Consider the following 15,500-nt stretch of genomic DNA (forward strand, 5'->3'; position numbering starts at 1 on the left):
GGTGCTGCCCGCGGGGGACGGCAGCCCCGCGACGACTCCCACCTGCCAACAGGAGAACGAGCGACTCCACTCACCGCCCCCCAGAACGCCCGGCTGGCCCTGGAGATCTCTTCAAAGGCAGAGCCCACGGCCCTCGCCTCCAGCAGCCCCAGCACCTTCGCCAGCACCAGCAGGCTCTCGGCAGCCACCTCTGTGCTGGCCGCGTCCTCCAGGCCTCTGAGCAGCACCGACACCACGGCCGCCCCGTGCCTCCGCAGCTGCAGAGCGACAGGCGCATGAACTGCTCACTGCTCCCACCTCTCACCGCTGCTCTCCGCCGCGGCGCCAAGGACGGCACTTGCCGGAGCAAGCCCGGAGCAGACCCCAGCCACAGGAGCCCCAGCCGGCACCCCGTGTCCCCTTTGCCACCCTGATGATGCCAGAGCGAGGAGCGCGGCCTCAGCACGGCCCCGCGCCTGCCTCTGCTCCTCTCTCCGGGCTCCTCAAGCCCCCCGGGCAGCTCTCCACTCCGGGCTGCGCTCAGAGCCCAGGAAAGGCCGCCTCACCTTCGCGGGTGCTCCGCTGGCCGCGTTGCCCAGACCTCTCACGGCCATCTGCCGCACGGTGCTGACGGGGTCGCGCGCTCTCTCCCCCAAGGCCTCTAGGAGCGGCTTCAGCAGCTTCCTCTCCTCCACTAGCTTGTCCTTCATCAGCTGCAATCAAGTCACGTGGCCGCTAGCATCGGCCGCGATTCGCGCCGGGCGAGACGCAGGAACCCCTCCGAGCCCCCCCTGCTCTGCTGCTGCCTCACCTCGGCAAAGAAAGCTGTGGCCGTGAGCCGCAGGTTGGCAGAGGGCGAATCCAGCCAGGGGAAGAGGCTCTGCAGCAGGCGCTGTGGGACGAGCTCTGCACGGAGCAGCACGCTGCGCACAGAGCACAAGCAGGCTCGTGACACGCAGTCACGCGGGACGGCCGCAGGCTGCGACTCCCACCTTCTCCCGCTCCCACGCAGACACCGCTCTGCACCTCAGCAGAGCTCCCAAGTGCGCAGGAAGCTCCCAGCAGCCCTTTCCCCGGGCGCATCCCGGGCTCTCACCTCGCCAGGAGACACACGCCGGTGCTGTGAGCCCGGGGCTCTGCCAGGGACGCCCACGCTCCCTGCTCCCGGAGCAGCCGCAGCCACCGATTGTCCAGGCACCTCGCCAGCACCAGCTCCAATGCCGCCACAAAAAGGCTGGTGAAAAAACCCAAAGAAAGCTCCAGGCACAGCAGTTTGGGGGAAGATTTCTCTTCAGCAGAGCCCCGCAACGGCCCCCGGCCGCAACACAGAGTTTATGGGCAGGAACGACCGTGCTGCGGCCAAATCCCCAGGCGCGCTGCCCTGCAGCGACCAGTCCCACCACCTCACGGAGGCAGCCCAGTGCCAGCGGGACAATTGGGTGCTCCTGCAAGGCCATGGACCGCACGACCAAAGACCTGGGGCACAGGCCAGCCCTGCCCCTGCCCCTACTCCTGCCACTGCCGCTCCTCACCTGCCCGGCATGTCAGCGCTCTCCAGGTCCCCAACGGACGGTGCCAGCTCCTCCCCCAGCGTCTCGCTGACCTGCCTCAGAAGGCCGGGAAGCAGGTAGGGAAGCAGGCGCTGGACCAGTGTCTTCCTCTGCAGCACTGACACCACCTCGCAGAGGGCGTGGGTGATCTGCAGAGAAATCCAACCAAGAGCCACCTGGTAAAACAAGGGCTTTTCCCACCAGCCACGGCCCCTGCCAGCCAGGGAGCTTTCACTGTCTCCAATTCTCACTGCAGCGACAGCCTTGCGGCCCAGCAGCAGCAAACTGTCCCGGCTCCCCACACTGCTAACGCTGTCGCCACCCCGGCACAGCACCCCGCGAGGCTCCACGGGCACTCGCAAAGGGCACAAAACTCCCTTGTGCAGAAGCACGAGCTGGAAAGCAGACGTGGAGTGGCACTAATGCCTGGGCCGCTGACCGTACCGTGCGAGGCTCCAGGGCAGCCTGGCTGCTGCCCAGCTCCCGAGTGCAGCACTCGCTCCTGTGGCTGCTCTTTCCCGCTGCCCTTAACTTTTCAGTTAAGCACACCAGGATTTGGCACCCCAGGACGCTTCTCCCCAGGCTCCTCCACACCTCCACCATGTCGCTGCAAGGGAACAGATGCTTGCCCGTAAGCCCGCATCCCCGGGTACCTGCGGCACCCTCACGAGAGGCCAAACGCTCCCCTCGTCTGCATCGGGGATGGCGATGCCCAGGTCCGGACAGGGAAACGAGCCCGTGATCCTGCAGTGCTCGCCTTTCCTGGGGAAAAACCACCTGCTTCCGACCGGGACCCCCCACGCAGGCACACCCCACGGCTGGGTCTGGCGGCAGAGGGAAGGGCGAGTGCACAGACCTGTCTGTGGGCAGGCACGCCTGGAGGAGGCTGTCGAGCACCGGCTGTGGGTGAGAGTGGGCCAGGAGGAACACGGCCCGCAGCACAAAGCACCTGCGAGCGCTCTGCCGGGTGCTCCGCAGGCAGGTGTAAAGGAGGTGCACGAGTCTGGGCACCTGAAAGGAGGAAGGCGACAAAGAACGGCTCGGCACGTCCTTTCCCCGTCTGTCTTCGGGGCCAACAGCCAACAACAGAGAGCAGCCAAAGGTGAATGCAAAAAATGCCTCTCTCACCTCCTCCTGGAATATTTGCTCTCCGCAATCCCCCAGGAAGGTGAGCGTCCACCGCTCAGTGGCCCACGCGCACACGGGCCTGGTGCACAGCAGGCTCTCCACAATGCTGCTCATGAAGCCTGAGGCCTGGCCTCGGGGGAAATATTTGCAAACGAGCTGGGGAGAAATCAGAAACACAAGCGACCACCTCACAGGCTGCTCAGATGCAAAACTCACGTCCTGACAGCAGCACCCACACACACACACGCACACGCACACACATACATATTGTGGCCCCCACTCTGCACTCCAGGGGCCAGTTACCTTCGCAATGTTGGTGGAGGTGGCCAGCAGAGACTCAGAGGTGATGGCACTGAGCCTCTCACGCAGGCGCCCGATCTCGTTGGTCCAGGGCGCCACGTCTGTGTTCTCGGCTGCAGCCAGGAGAAAGAGGAGTCATGTTCGCGGGGAACCAACCTCCGGCCACGCGGGTGGATAAGGGAGGACCCAAGGGAGGGTGGCGAAGGCCACGTCAAGCCAGGGCCCCCCAACGTAGCGCAGTGGGTTTGCCAGCCAGGCAAGGGTCCGGCCGCAGACAGGGACGGTCCCTGGCACTGGGGACACCGTCCTGCCCTCAGCAGCGGGGACAGCTCTGCCCGCTCTCCTCACCTCCTGTTCGGAGCAGGTGGCCGAGGCAGGTCACTGCCCACCAGCGGGACGCGGCCGACGTGTCGCACGTCAGAGGCCCCAGCAGTCCCGCCAGGGAGCCGAACCACTCGCAGGCACGGCCTCGCTGTGGGAGCAAGAGGCAGGCAAAAAGGTCACCGGTAGCCCCGTGGCCGCTCTCCTTCTCCCGGCCTCACTGCCCCCAAGCCGCAGCTGACCTGGGGGCAAACGAGGGGCTGCCCTGCAGCCCCAGGAGGCCCAAAACCCAGCGCCTGCCCACACAGAGCTCCCTGTGCATGGGGTCCCCGCTCACCCTGTGCTCGCATCTCTCTTCATAAGAGCCCAGCACCTGCACGCACACCTGCAGGGCCCTCTCCCGCTCGCATGCGTGGGCCGAGGTGAGCCAGCGCCGCAGGACCTGGCACAGGCAGACCTGTCTCACCACGGGCATCCTTCTGCTCGACACCCCTCGCTGGCCCCCTCCCTTCCCGACCCTGCTACCTCCGCGGCCCCGGTCTCTCCGGGTGACCCGGCCCGTGGCAAGGAGCCCTTCCCCGTGGGGACCTCCCCACTCCGGGCTCCTGCCGTGGGCAGCATTGAGTTGTGCAGCACCCCTCGCTCACAGCTGCGGCTGGGGAGAAGCTCTGGCTCATCTAGGGGCTCTGCAGGACACTGCAAGCTGCCTGCAAGGAAGCTGCGGCCGATGGCAAAAGCCTGGATCCAAACTTTGGGCAAGGGGGCCTGGAACTAGGACCATTCCACTCTCCGCCAATGTGGGCGTTGCACCTAGTTACAGGGAAGCTCCCCTCCTCAGACCAGCCCCACGGGCACGATCCCCACGGCTCTGCCCCGCTCCGACAGCAGCAACACTTTCCCTGCCACGCCGAGGACACTCACCTGCACCATGTCCTCGAAGCGGATGGGGGCCAGCTCTGCCCAGAGAAGGGCTCCCATGAGCTGGCCCAGCGCTCGCAGGGATGGCGCCTGCACACCCTGACACCAGAAAGGGGGACTGAGGCCGGGCACCCTGCGGAGACGCCAGCGCAGCCAGCGGCTGCCGGAGCATGGGGTGCCCGGACCTGAGCCCCCACCGAGGGGCAGCTGAGAAGGGCCAGTGCCTACCGGTGGGCATGAAGCAGCCACCGCCGTCTGCCCTCTCCTGTCCATCTGCTCCGGGCGACGAAGGCACACGATGCCCTGGCAGCACTGAGCCAGGAGGTGGCGGTTTTCCTCCCTGCTCAGACGGGGCTTCAGCTTGCTGCCAGCAGAAAAAAGGCACAGAAGACAGAGAGGCCGCTTACTAGCACTCTCCAGGCCGAGTCAGAGGACAACTGCCCTTGGCCCCATCGACAGCCCCAAATCCAGCACCCGCAGCCCCAGCCAGACCAGCCAGCTGCGCTGGGACATGCAGTGACTCCCACAGCCCCAGGGACAGACCCTACCTCAACTGCTGCATGGCCACGAGGGCCCGGGGGTGCACCGGGGACTCCTGGGGCTCTTCCTGAATCACCTCCTGCAAGTCACAGGCAGGCACACGCAAGGTGGGCAGCGGGCAGGGGTGCCGCAGAGCCCACCCCGGCCAGGGGCTCTGCTGCCAGACCCCGCAGGCACCGGCTCCACCACCCCCATGGCTCCCACCAAGGCCCCGCAGGATGACGTGGCAGCTCCCTGGCGCCCGGACACACCACATTCCCCTGCCACGGCCTCGAGCAGCAGCACCCACGCGCCCCGCCGGCTGGGGATGCGGCTCAGGGCCCTCAGGAGCTCGCGCACTGCCCCAGGAGACCATCGGGCTCTGCACAAACCTGCCCCACGGCAGAGCCCAAAGCTCCCCTGCGCAACGTCCCCGGCTCTTGGCACTCACCAGCAGGGTCTGCAGCAGCTCCCGCTTGCAGCAGAGCTCAAACCTGGGGCCGGCGCCTGCAGCCTGGATGGCAAGGCTGATCTCAGTGATGCTCTGCACCAGGGAGAGCTTCAGCTGCGCATCCTGATCCCAGGGGAGAAAAACACACTTGGAGCTCTTCCAAGGCCCCAGGGCTGAAAGAGCAGCTGGGCTGGGGGGGATCCGCCTCCAAGCACAGCACAGGGACAACACTGTGCCCTCCGGGAGCCCCGCGGAACCCAGCTCAGCACCTGCGCCCCACCAAGGAAACCTCTCCCCTTCTGGGAAGGAGCCTCCCACGGGGAGGGGAGCAGCTGCCCAGCTGCCAGCTGAAAAGACCCCGCAGACCCTGGCCCACGGCAGCAGGGCGAGCAGCACTGGTGCTGGCTGTGACGGGAGAGGTGCGCGTGGCAAGGCCCAGGAGAGGCCGGAGCTGGCGGCACCCGGCCGGCTCTGCCCCGCGCCCCGAGCACCCACCTGGCAGCCCTCTCGGTAGAGCTGCAGGACATTCGCCACCATGTCTCTCTCGACACGGGCGAGCAGCTGCTCCCTGGGGGCACGCAGCGCCATCCGGCCGTACATCACCAGCAGCGCAGCGCGAGTAGCGCGGGTCCTTCTTGCCTTGCTCTACCGGGGGGTCGACGGAGAAGCACCGAGACGTCAGCCCGTGGCCCTGCTGTGCCCGGGACCCCGCGCGCTCCCGAGGCGGGAGCTGCCCCGCACCCGACCGGTGGCTCAGCTCCCCACGCACCTCCCGGCAGCTCCCCGCAACAACACTCCGGGCCCTTTACCTTCTTGCGTTTCAAAGTCCCCGTGAACTCCTTCACCAAGGACAAGGCCAGCTGGAAGTGGCTCTCGGCACAGCGGGACACAACTGAAACCATGCCCTGCAGCACAGCAGAAACGGGGAGTCGCTCCAGCCCCAACGCCCAGCCCTGGCTGGCTCTGCTTTCCCCAGGGAAACGGCCGCAAACAGAACAGCAGCAAGGGCTGCAGCAGGGCACGCAGAGCCCCTCTGTCCCAGGGACATGCAGGGGACACGCGGGAAAGCAGGGCGACACGAGGAAACCTCACCTGTGCCTGCCACAGCTCCAGGAAGTTGGCTGCTTTCAGGTGCTCCAAGGTCTGCTCCTGCACGTGGTGGAGACACCCACAAGCTGCCAGGGCCGTGCCGAGAGCCTTGTACAGGAACCGCTGCAAGAGAAGAGGCCGAGCCCCGCCTGTGGTGACAGCCCGGCCTGGCCAGAGAGGGCCAGGCCACACTGGCCACACTGTGCCAGGACCTGCCGAGGCGCCTGCGGCACCGGCCCCACAGCAGCCGGCGGCCAGCCCGGCCCCGCCGCCAGCTCAGCACAGAGGGGAGTGCGAGCCCCTTCGTGGGGAAAGAGAGCAGGCAGCAGGGAAACCAGCCCGCGCGGCAGAGCACCAGCGCCAGCCCTCGCCCCAGCCTGAGTGTCCCCGGGCTCTGCCGCCGCAGCCCTCGGGGCGCGCGAGCCACAGCCACGCCACGCAGGGAACAAACCTTCTCCCAGGACAGGCGGGGAGAGCTGCCCAGCTGCCGGCTCAGCTCCTGGCTCAGGCCCACGGTCCAGGCCTCACTCGCAATGAGCTCCAGAGAGGTTTGCAGGAACTAGGGCAGAGTGGGAGATGAAGCAAACGCCCCCCTGCCCTTGGCCGGGGCCTTTTGCTCATCCAAGTGGCCCTGGAGACTGCCGGGCAGAGCTCCCCCTCGCGACAGCCTGTCTCCTCACCCGCCCCTCTTGCAACCTGCCTCTCGCTCTTCCCCTAATGCGCCACTCGAGGCCCCTGGGCTCGGCACACGCCAGAAGCAGGCAGTGCCATGGCATGGGGCCACGCTGGAGGCCTCTGCCCCAGCCTTCGGCTGCATTTGTGCTCAGCTGTGCCCCACGTGCCGAGAGCAGCTCCTCTGAGCGGGCAGCACACACGGCTGGAGCAGGCGCCGGGGGCTCGGGACATGCCTGCACCGCTCGGTGCCCAAACAGGGAGCCCCCAGGTTCCTCCCACCACTTTTCCTGCCCCCCGTTTGCCCTATCCAGCAAGGGCCCCCACAGGGACGCTGTACCTTCAGCAGAAGGCTCTCCCACTCGGCCACGTCCAGGGAGCTCGCTGTTGTTCCTGCAAAGCCCGAGGAAGCAAAGCCCTCGCTGTTATCTCAGCGAGCACCACGGCAGAGCCCGGGTGTCTCCTTTGCAGTCTGATGCCCCAAAGCCTCAGGCCACCAGGCTGACAAGCGCCCGCAAACCCGGCACCGTTCCCTGCTGCCAGGCTGGGGAGCTGAGGGCATTTTGCTGCCCCCTCCACCCCCCAGCCTCTCCCTCCCGCCAGCACTTTACCTGCCAGGTGCTGCAGCAGCAGGGGGATGTCTGCGGCCCACTTCGCCCCCACGGCTCCGTGGATCGTGCTGGGGAGCGCCTGCAGCAGCTGCAGGGCCGCGGCTCCACGGCCACCGCCCGCGTGTGGAGCCACTGCCGCCACCACCTAGGCCAGGGCAGGAGAGAGATGGGCTCGCTCCTGCCCCAGGAGCTGTGGCTACCCTGCAGGCAGGCAGGTCAGCACTGCCCCGGCTTGCAGCAGGCAGCCAGTGGCTTTGCCCAGGGACTGCCGTGCCACAGGAGGAGCAGGAGCCCCTGACAGGCACCCTGCGACACGCTCCTGCCTCCTCCCGGGGCACCCGGCACCGGCCTCAGCACCGTCTCTCCTGCCCTCTGCCCTTGCCCCAGCCACAAAAGTTCTTTCCCCGGGGCCCCGCTACTCACCAGCAGGCGAGCCAGCAGGGCCTGGGGAGCTGGCAGAGCGGCTGTGGGCAGAAAGAAAGGCTGCGTGAGACGCCCAGCCCCACCGGGCCCTGCCCGCCCCATGTCCCAAGCCCTCACGCGGGGCTGAAGGGGACCCCGGCCGCGCCGCCTCCGCACAGTCCCTGACGGGCTCCCACGCTGAACAGCTGCCGCTGAAGGCAGCCCCAGCACGGCAGGAACCAGCCCCTGGGCCCCGGCAAGAGCTGGGCGCAGCAGCGCCAGGTGGCTCTGCCCCTGCCCCTGCCCCTGCCCCTGCGTGGGGCTGGCAGGGGACGCAGGCACACGCGCTGCCCTGCGCCCACCCAGCCTGGCACAGCGCTCCGCGACTTTCTGCTCCCCACCTGGCTCCTCAGACTCCAGGGCCTCAGGCGCCGCCTCCTCTTGCTCCTGCTCTGCCCTGTCCCGTCTCTCGGCCAGGCTGCGCAGGCAGCGGCAGAGCGGGACCATCATGCCCGTGTACTTGGCTGGCACCACGTACCACAGCAGCTTCGGCCACAGGAGCTGCAGGCAAGAACCAGGCCATTTGGCACACTGGCGTTTCCACCTCTCCAGTCCAGTTCCCCCATCGCTGCCGCATCTCCGGCACCGGCCCAGCCCCTCGGCCTCGCTCCTTCCCTAACTCAGCAGCTGTGGTCTCGCCCTGCCTTCCTCCTCCACCTTCTCTCCCTCTCGCCCGCCGTGCTTCGCACCCCTTTCCCCCTCCCAGCACCAGCAAGTCCGGCCCCGCAGAGCTCGCCCCAGCTCTTCTCAGCTGCGCTGGTGGCTAAGGTTGGGGGTCCCAGCGCACAGGTGGAGGACGACTCACTTTGGCCACCGCTCCGGCAGAGACATCCAGCGTGCCCAGCACGTGGGCGCACAGGCTCTGAACAGCCCTTTCTTCCCGCGCTTCCACCATGCTAAGGTTTCCCATTGCCTGCAAGACAGACGCGGGAAACACCCGTCACTGCCCCATCCCAGACCTCGCGGTGCATGCGACAGGGAGGCCGCTCCCTCTGGGGCACTGTGGCCGGCGGCCCTGCTGTGCCGGGCTCCCCGCTGCCAGGGACACCCATGGCAACACGGCACGGCCAGGGCATGGGAGGCAGCCCCGGTGCCGCACTCTGCCCTTACCAGTCTGCCCGAGGCCCGGCTGAACTCGCTGAAGAGGTGCCCCACCACGTCCCACGCCGAGCAGCCCAGGGCACTGGAGCGCAGCAGCTCCCCAATGAAATGCAGCACTGCCCTCCTCACCTGCAGTCACGGGAGGCTGCAGTCATGACCCGGCCCAAAGCCCAGCGGAGCTGCCTTCGCCGTGCTGCAGCCCTTCTGGCTGGGCCGCGCAGCAGCAGCCCTCACTCCCTGGCCGCCACCGGCCTCCAGCCCCGGGCCCTGCCTTGGCCTGTGGCTATGGCCTCGCCAGGCTCTGCCCGGGAAAAGGGCTGCTGTGCCCCGGTGGCAGCACCAGCCCTGCCCAAACCAGCTCACCTGGGCCGCGGGGTCATGGCACACGGACTGCACCAGCTTCGCAAACAGGGGCAGCTTCTCCCTCGTGTCTGGGGCTGCAGGAGACAAGGAGAGGTGGGTGCTGAGGCCGAGCCCCCGTTCCTGCAGGGATTCGTCACAGCTCCCCGGCTTTCCATACACAAGCAGGACAGAAAAGCAGGGCCAGACTGCGCGTCAGAAGCAGCAGCAGCATCCCAGGGGGACGCCATTTTTCCAGCCTGCCTTACTGACCGTCAGAGCGGACCAGAGCTTGCAGCACTGCCATGGCTGCCACGCGATCGGCCTTGTTCCCGTTCCTCAGCTTGTAGTAGAGGAACTCGATGGTCTCCTCCGGGCAAATTCGGGCTGTGGGGAAGAAATCACGCTTGGCATCAGTGAGCAGTGTCTTCCCACTCGGGCAGGTTCGCAAGAGAGCTGCTGGGACACGGCAGTGCGGCACCAGCTCGCCTCTGCTTACCCTGCAGCACCATGCAGCGGCACAGCTCTGCTCTGTGCTCTGGGCTGGGCGGCTCCATCTCATCGCAGAGCTGTGGGAACAAGGCACGTTTCAGAGAAAGCTGGATCGGCGGGGAGAGGGACAGAAAAGCAACCGCACTGTCAGCGCTCGTCTCGCGGGTGGCTCTGGGCACAGAGCCACAACCAGAGCCCCGAGCCCCAGGCACATGCAGAGCTGTGCAGCAGCCAAGGCTGCCCAGGAGCCCCAGGCCAGCGACGCGGCACCAGGCCTTACCTGCTGGTGCACAGCAGTGGCGATGGCCAGATGCCTGGCCCGGGGCACGCGGGTCTGAATGTCTGCCACAGCCCCCAGGAAATAGCCGAGACTCTGCAAGGGAGTGTGGGAGGGAGGGAGAGGGCGGCTGTCACTGCGAGCCACCCAGAAAGCGAGAAAGCAGCATCGCTGGGAGATGCTGCGGCTGGAACCCACTTGCAGGGAAACCCCAGCCCCGCACGGGGCTTCTGGCTCATCCTTCCCACAGAGCAGCACCACGAGGTCTCTCCTCCACGCAGCCCTGCCGGGATGGCCTTTCCTGGCACACTGCCCCCCCTTGCACCTCTCCCCGTCACAGGGGCTGGACGCGGCCCTGGGCGTGAGGGCAGAGCTCCTCACACACTCCCAGCCCCGGGAGGCGGCGCAGCCTCCCCTCCCAAGCCACTCGCCCCAGCCACTCACCACTCCCTCCTGGCCCTCCTGCCATGCTGGTTTCTTCCAGCATGAGCCCAGAAAGCCCCGGGCCCCCATTTCCTCGTTCCTGCTCCAAGGGACCTGGCTCCTTCCAGCACCCCACAGCTCCCCGACACCTCGCGGCCCCCCCCTTGGCCCCTGGCCACGCCATGTCCCGCACAATGCCTCACCACGGTCACCCCAAAGGGGTCCCAGACTTCCCGATACTGGTGCAGCAGCCAGAGGAGATGCTCCCAGGCGTGCTCACGGTGCTCCTCCACGTGCAGGAGGACACCCATCATGGCACCCATCGCCCTGAGCACAGCCTGCTTGACCTGCCGAGGGACGGTGACACGCCGTGTCAAGGGCTGAGGGTCTCTCCAGCGCTCGCCTCCCCCAGACACCAGCCTGCCCTTCCCGCACGGGGGCTTCCCCTTCCCTGTCGCCCCTGGTGAGAAGGGCTCGCTGGCCAGCACAGAGAGCATTTCCTCCCGGCACCCCCAGCCTCCCCCGTCAAAAGGCCCTGGCATTCGGCCGCTTCCCAGAAGGCAGCCCCCAGTCCCCGGACTCCCGGCTCGGGGCGCTTTCCCGACCAGCCTGCTCCCTTTGGCCCCTCGCACAGTGCTGCGGACAACCCCACCAGCCCCCGCGGACATCCCCACTGCTGCCCACGGCTGTGAGAGCAGCAACACTCGCCTCATCCTCCTCGCAGCACCGCCGCTTTCTGCTCACGTAGCAGAAGAGCGGGTAAACGTGGGCACAGAGCTGGGCAGGCCCCAGGCGAGGGAAGGCACCTTTCTCCCCCTCGCGGAAGTACATGCTTATGCCGCTGCACCACTGCTCCAGAACTGCAGCACAAGAAGGGAAACAGGATCGCACCAAAGTCTCTGACTGGTGAAGACCTTGCACTGGCCTGCGGGCCTGCTTTAAGCCCAGGCCAGGCTCGCCAGGGCACAGGTTGCAAGGAGATCTGCCTTCAGGGACGCGTTGTGCCATGGTCTGAGACACCTGGATGGCAACGCTGCCTTGTTTCTCCCCTCTTCCGCCCCAGCACCACACCTTCTCCTCCGCACAGCCTCGCTCCCTTCCACCACTGCCCGCTGCAGCCCCGGCCTCCCCCTTCCCAAACGTCTGCCCCTCAGCACACGCTTGGAGGTTTTGGCTGTTCTTTCCCATGCTCTCCCTTCAAGCCCACCAACACAAAGCCAGGCTGCCCTCAGGGAAAGGGAGGAGAAGGGGGGGAACAAAACTGGGCAGAGCTCAGCCAAAGGTAGCTAAAACTGGGAGGCAAGTGCGGGAGCAGAGACCAGGCAGGGACCCAAGAGCTCCTCAGGGCACCTGCACCCAGCACCATCCCGGCCAGCCCACGGACCCCACCCCCGGCGGCACCCGCTGCTCCCGCACGTTGAGGGCACTTGGCGGCTGCTGAGGCTGGAGCTCGCCGCAGGCTCAGCCCTGCCATGCCGGCCCCGAGACCCCGGCGAGGCACCCAGGGCCACCCCGATCCCTCCCCCTCCCCCTCCCCCTTCCCCTTCTCCTTCCCCTTCCTGTGGCCCAACCATGGACCCAAAACTCACCGCCGCAGACGGCACACAGCATCCGGCCGCTCCCCACCTCGCTCAGCACGCCGCGCAGGGCTGACAGTGTCGTTGCCGCAAAGGGCACGCACTGCAGGGCTGCAGAGAGGGCAGGGGTGGGCGACCCTGTCAGCCAGAGCCGCCTTGGCCCGCGGGCTCCATCCCCCGGCAGCGCTGCCGCACCAGGGCCAAGGCTACGGGGCCGCGGGGCTGTGCCAGGGGCAGGGGGACGGGAGAGCTGCCGCAGCACTGGGAGAGGCCCCGGCACGAGGAGGCTGCTGCCAGGGTGCCCGTGTGCCGGCCGCCTTCCCCGAGGTGCGTGGGAAAGCCCTGGGCACAGCGAGGGCAATGCAGGGCAGAGCCTGGCGTGTTTGGTCTCTGGCGGGTTCCCTCCAGCCCAGCCCAGACCGTTCTGGGCAGGGGCAGGAGTCCCGTCTCCCGCCCGGCACCCGCTGCAACCCACAGCAGCAGGCTGGGGGGCCGTACCGTAGCGTGTGGCGAGGTTGCGCAGGGTGATGAGGACAAACTCCTCCGACGTCTCCTCCAGGGCCTTCAGGTGGCCCTGCAGCGCCGACACCACGTCGCACAAGTGGGAGCGGGCCAGCGCCACCAGGACATCACTAGCCGCCGTCCTCACGGAGGCCGTCCCACCCTGGAAGACAGCAGCTCGCGTGTGGCAGGAGCACGACCGGCCGTCTCCCACGGCTCGGCCTCCAGGCAGGACACACAACCCGTAACTTGACTCCGACCGTCCCTCGCTCACAAACAGCCCTGCGGCCACCTCTCTGCACAGCCCCGGGCCACCGCCCCAACCCCCCGCCAGGACAAGTCCCAAAGGCTCTCCATAGGACGGCCAGGCCGGGCGCCGGCGTCCGGGGTCACCCTCAGAGAGAACAAGCTCACCTGGGCCGCTCGCAGGTCCTCCAACGCCACTGCTATCACTCTGTCCACCTCAGAGCTCTGCAGATGGCTCTCGTCGCCCCACAAGACGCTCTCCAGCTCGCGGTAGGTCTCCGCTCTGCTGCCCTGGGGACACACCGCACACGGCAGCGATGGGACATGCCGCCCCGCAGCAGCTCCGCCACGCTGACGCCGCGGACGAGCTGCCGGTGCCGCTCAGCACAGCCGTCGGGAGCAGGCGAGAAACCCAGCACTGGGATTTCCTGACCCCGCCCCCAACCCCGGGGACACCGCCACCTCCTGTGGGAAAGGAGGGCACGCGGGAGCCTCCGCCCAGCACCACCGGCAGGATCAGCGTTTTGGGATGAGGCGCATCAGGAGGGCAGAGGTGCCGCTGGGCGAGATCAGCCTGCGGCACTCGGGGAAGCCAGGGTGCTGCGGGGAGCCCTCAAACCCCACGCAGCCCCGCAGGACGCCCCCGCCTCACCTCGGCGTCTTGCAGCCGGTTCAACAGAGAAGTCACCACGGTGGCAAAGGTAGCGATGGCCACAGGGACAGACCCGGCCGCCTTGCCACCGTCCTCACCACGCGCAGGTCCCGACTGGGCACCTACACAAGTGAAGAAACCTGGAAGGAAAGCAACCGAGGGTTTGCATCGCTCCAGCAGCCGCAGGGACGGGCCCCGAGTCGGGCAAACGTCTCCCCAGCCGGAGCATGGGCCCGCAGGAGAGGCCGGTGGAGCCGGCTCTGTGCAGCCTGGGGAAGAGCAGCCCGGGGCAGCTTGGGGCTGGCCCCAAGCGCGTGACCCTGGCTCTCCCTGTGCCAAGAACATGGGCACCAGCAGGTCCCTGTCCCCCCCACCAGCGTGCTGGCAGGCGTGGTGCTGAGCGTGGTGCCGGTCCCCACCTCGGAGCGCTCGCAGCACCCCCATCGCGGCAGGACTCCCTATACAGATGTGCTGCTCCACCAGCACCTCCTCCCACGGGAGCCGCGAGCCACTGGGCCAGCGCCGGCCTCGGGGAGGGGGGGGACCCACAAGGGCCACTGTGACACGCGGGGGCCCCAACGCCTCACAGAGGGCTGCTGGCAACGTGAGGCTGGGGGGGGCAGGCACCGGGGACACACCCCCCATACACACACCCCAAACGTGGCACTGTCCCAGGCTCCAGCGCTCGCGGTCGCTCCTCGGCCCCCAGCCCTTTCCAGCGGCGACTGTCTCCTGCCGTCACACAGGGGCAAGTGCTCCGGCAGAGAGGCCCTGGGAGCCAGTTTGCGCCATTGCTCACACAAGCACCTGGTCATTCGGTCGCCTAGAAAGCCTCGCTGGCACCCGGGGCCTGACGGCATCGGGCCACAAGCTGCCAGGTCACACAGGCTGCAAAGCTGCTCTCCAGTCCCCCGGCCAGCCCACAACACAAGCGTTTTGTTTAGATGTAGCAGCACTAATTCATTACAAGGTCGTGGAATAAAAGCTGGTGCCAGGTGGAAGGCAACGTTATCGCCCTTCCCTCCGGATTTAGGAGCTGCGTCCCTGCAGCCTCGACGAGCCTTCTGATAGACCCGGGCTCCCTGGGCTCAGCGCTGCACAAAGGCAAAGCAAAGCTGGTCTTTGCCCCACAGTTCTTGCAAGAGTCCATACTTTAAGAAATTATTAATTACACAATCTAAATTTAGAACTGATTCACTTCTAATACAACTCAGATATCTTTATATATTTTTAACTTTAAAGGTTGAACTTGTTCAGCTTTCCACGTCTCTCGAGGTACTGCTTTCACTTAGGTGTAGTGGGTCCAGGAATCAATTCCCTGCAGCTTCACAGCAGTATTTGTTGTCAGCAGTACAAGATACGGTCCTCTCCGTTTTTCTCTCAACGGCTCATCCTTCCAGGTTCGAAGACACACTCGATCTCCCGGCTGCAATGAATGTACAGGTGAATCTAAAAGCACGGGAGATCTTAACTGGATGTACCTGCGGAGAGAAGGAAGAACCTTTGCCAGAGACAAGAGAGAATCCCTTAAAATTTGATCCCCCTTAATGTGCATTGGAATTGCATTTCCAGTTAAATTTACAGGCTAAGGTTCAGCATACAGAATCTCAAAGGGACTAACTTTCTCCCTACCCCTTGGGGTTATTCTGAGTCTTAATAATGCCCGAGGGAAAACATCAGTCCATTTCATCTGAGTCTCCTGACACAGTTTCCCTATCTGTCTCTTCATTGTTTGATTCGTTCTTTCCACTTTTCCCCTGGATTGTGGCCTCCAGGGGGGATGTAAATCCCATTTAATTTGCAGTATTTTTGAGATTTCCTGTGCTATTTCTGCTATAAAATGAGGTCCCCTATCCAAAGAAAATCCTTCTCGTACCCCAAATCTTGGTATG

At 66.2% G+C, this 15,500-nt stretch overlaps 4 protein-coding genes across 4 annotated transcripts; all 4 read right to left on the reverse strand.

Moving 5' to 3' along the window:
* Window positions 1-1,061: 1,061 nt before the first annotated feature.
* Window positions 1,062-2,809, reverse strand: LOC135328095 (maestro heat-like repeat-containing protein family member 7). The gene is made up of 5 exons (XM_064510302.1): window positions 2,658-2,809; window positions 2,386-2,540; window positions 1,974-2,136; window positions 1,512-1,678; window positions 1,062-1,213 (listed from the first exon to the last, which is right to left on the reverse strand). The coding sequence occupies exons 1-5, from the start codon at window positions 2,769-2,771 to the stop codon at window positions 1,072-1,074; spliced, it is 741 nt and encodes a 246-aa protein (XP_064366372.1). The 5' UTR covers window positions 2,772-2,809; the 3' UTR covers window positions 1,062-1,071.
* A 60-nt stretch (window positions 2,810-2,869) lies between these two features.
* LOC135328227 (maestro heat-like repeat-containing protein family member 2A) lies at window positions 2,870-5,703 on the reverse strand. Its single transcript, XM_064510944.1, has 8 exons — window positions 5,662-5,703; window positions 4,745-4,815; window positions 4,425-4,560; window positions 4,200-4,295; window positions 3,616-3,720; window positions 3,306-3,429; window positions 2,938-3,070; window positions 2,870-2,876 (listed from the first exon to the last, which is right to left on the reverse strand). Exons 1-8 carry the CDS (start codon window positions 5,701-5,703, stop codon window positions 2,870-2,872), a joined length of 714 nt encoding a protein of 237 aa, XP_064367014.1.
* Window positions 5,704-6,255: 552 nt separating this feature from the next.
* On the reverse strand, window positions 6,256-11,027 carry LOC135328230 (maestro heat-like repeat-containing protein family member 2B; the record flags this gene model as incomplete). Its single annotated transcript, XM_064510963.1, has 13 exons — window positions 10,836-11,027; window positions 10,213-10,305; window positions 9,940-10,009; window positions 9,714-9,827; window positions 9,465-9,538; window positions 9,111-9,230; window positions 8,806-8,913; window positions 8,342-8,501; window positions 7,962-8,002; window positions 7,539-7,683; window positions 7,268-7,320; window positions 6,707-6,814; window positions 6,256-6,378 (listed from the first exon to the last, which is right to left on the reverse strand). Coding segments are annotated over exons 1-13 (1,329 nt in total), but the record flags the coding sequence as incomplete, so codon positions are not given.
* Window positions 11,028-11,157: 130 nt separating this feature from the next.
* Window positions 11,158-14,052, reverse strand: LOC135328232 (maestro heat-like repeat-containing protein family member 2A). Its single transcript, XM_064510965.1, has 5 exons — window positions 13,609-14,052; window positions 13,125-13,247; window positions 12,708-12,873; window positions 12,222-12,320; window positions 11,158-11,492 (listed from the first exon to the last, which is right to left on the reverse strand). The coding sequence occupies exons 1-5, from the start codon at window positions 14,050-14,052 to the stop codon at window positions 11,158-11,160; spliced, it is 1,167 nt and encodes a 388-aa protein (XP_064367035.1).
* Window positions 14,053-15,500: the final 1,448 nt, after the last annotated feature.

This window comes from Dromaius novaehollandiae, chromosome 4 (assembly GCF_036370855.1).
Source record: "Dromaius novaehollandiae isolate bDroNov1 chromosome 4, bDroNov1.hap1, whole genome shotgun sequence".
Lineage (NCBI taxonomy): Eukaryota > Metazoa > Chordata > Aves > Casuariiformes > Dromaiidae > Dromaius > Dromaius novaehollandiae.

Excerpts from the sequence above, each read along its gene's own strand:
- LOC135328227 (XM_064510944.1), bottom strand. The coding sequence starts at position 5,703 with ATGGTGGCGAATGTCCTGCAGCTCTACCGAGAGGGCTGCCAG. Across the intron at positions 4,561-4,744 it reads GTGGCCATGCAGCAGTTGAG|CAAGCTGAAGCCCCGTCTGA; the intron begins GTAGGGTCTGTC and ends TTCTGCTGGCAG. Across the intron at positions 3,721-4,199 it reads GCTTCGAGGACATGGTGCAG|GTCCTGCGGCGCTGGCTCAC; the intron begins GTGAGTGTCCTC and ends TGCCTGTGCCAG.
- LOC135328095 (XM_064510302.1), bottom strand. The coding sequence starts at position 2,771 with ATGAGCAGCATTGTGGAGAGCCTGCTGTGCACCAGGCCCGTGTGCGCG. Across the intron at positions 2,541-2,657 it reads AGCAAATATTCCAGGAGGAG|GTGCCCAGACTCGTGCACCT; the intron begins GTGAGAGAGGCA and ends TCCTCCTTTCAG. Across the intron at positions 1,214-1,511 it reads AGCGCTGACATGCCGGGCAG|CCTTTTTGTGGCGGCATTGG; the intron begins GTGAGGAGCGGC and ends TTTTTTCACCAG.
- LOC135328232 (XM_064510965.1), bottom strand. The coding sequence starts at position 14,052 with ATGGGGGTGCTGCGAGCGCTCCGAGGTGGGGACCGGCACCACGCTCAG. Across the intron at positions 12,874-13,124 it reads AGGACCTGCGAGCGGCCCAG|GGTGGGACGGCCTCCGTGAG; the intron begins GTGAGCTTGTTC and ends GCTGTCTTCCAG. Across the intron at positions 12,321-12,707 it reads CAACCTCGCCACACGCTACG|CCCTGCAGTGCGTGCCCTTT; the intron begins GTACGGCCCCCC and ends CCCTCTCTGCAG.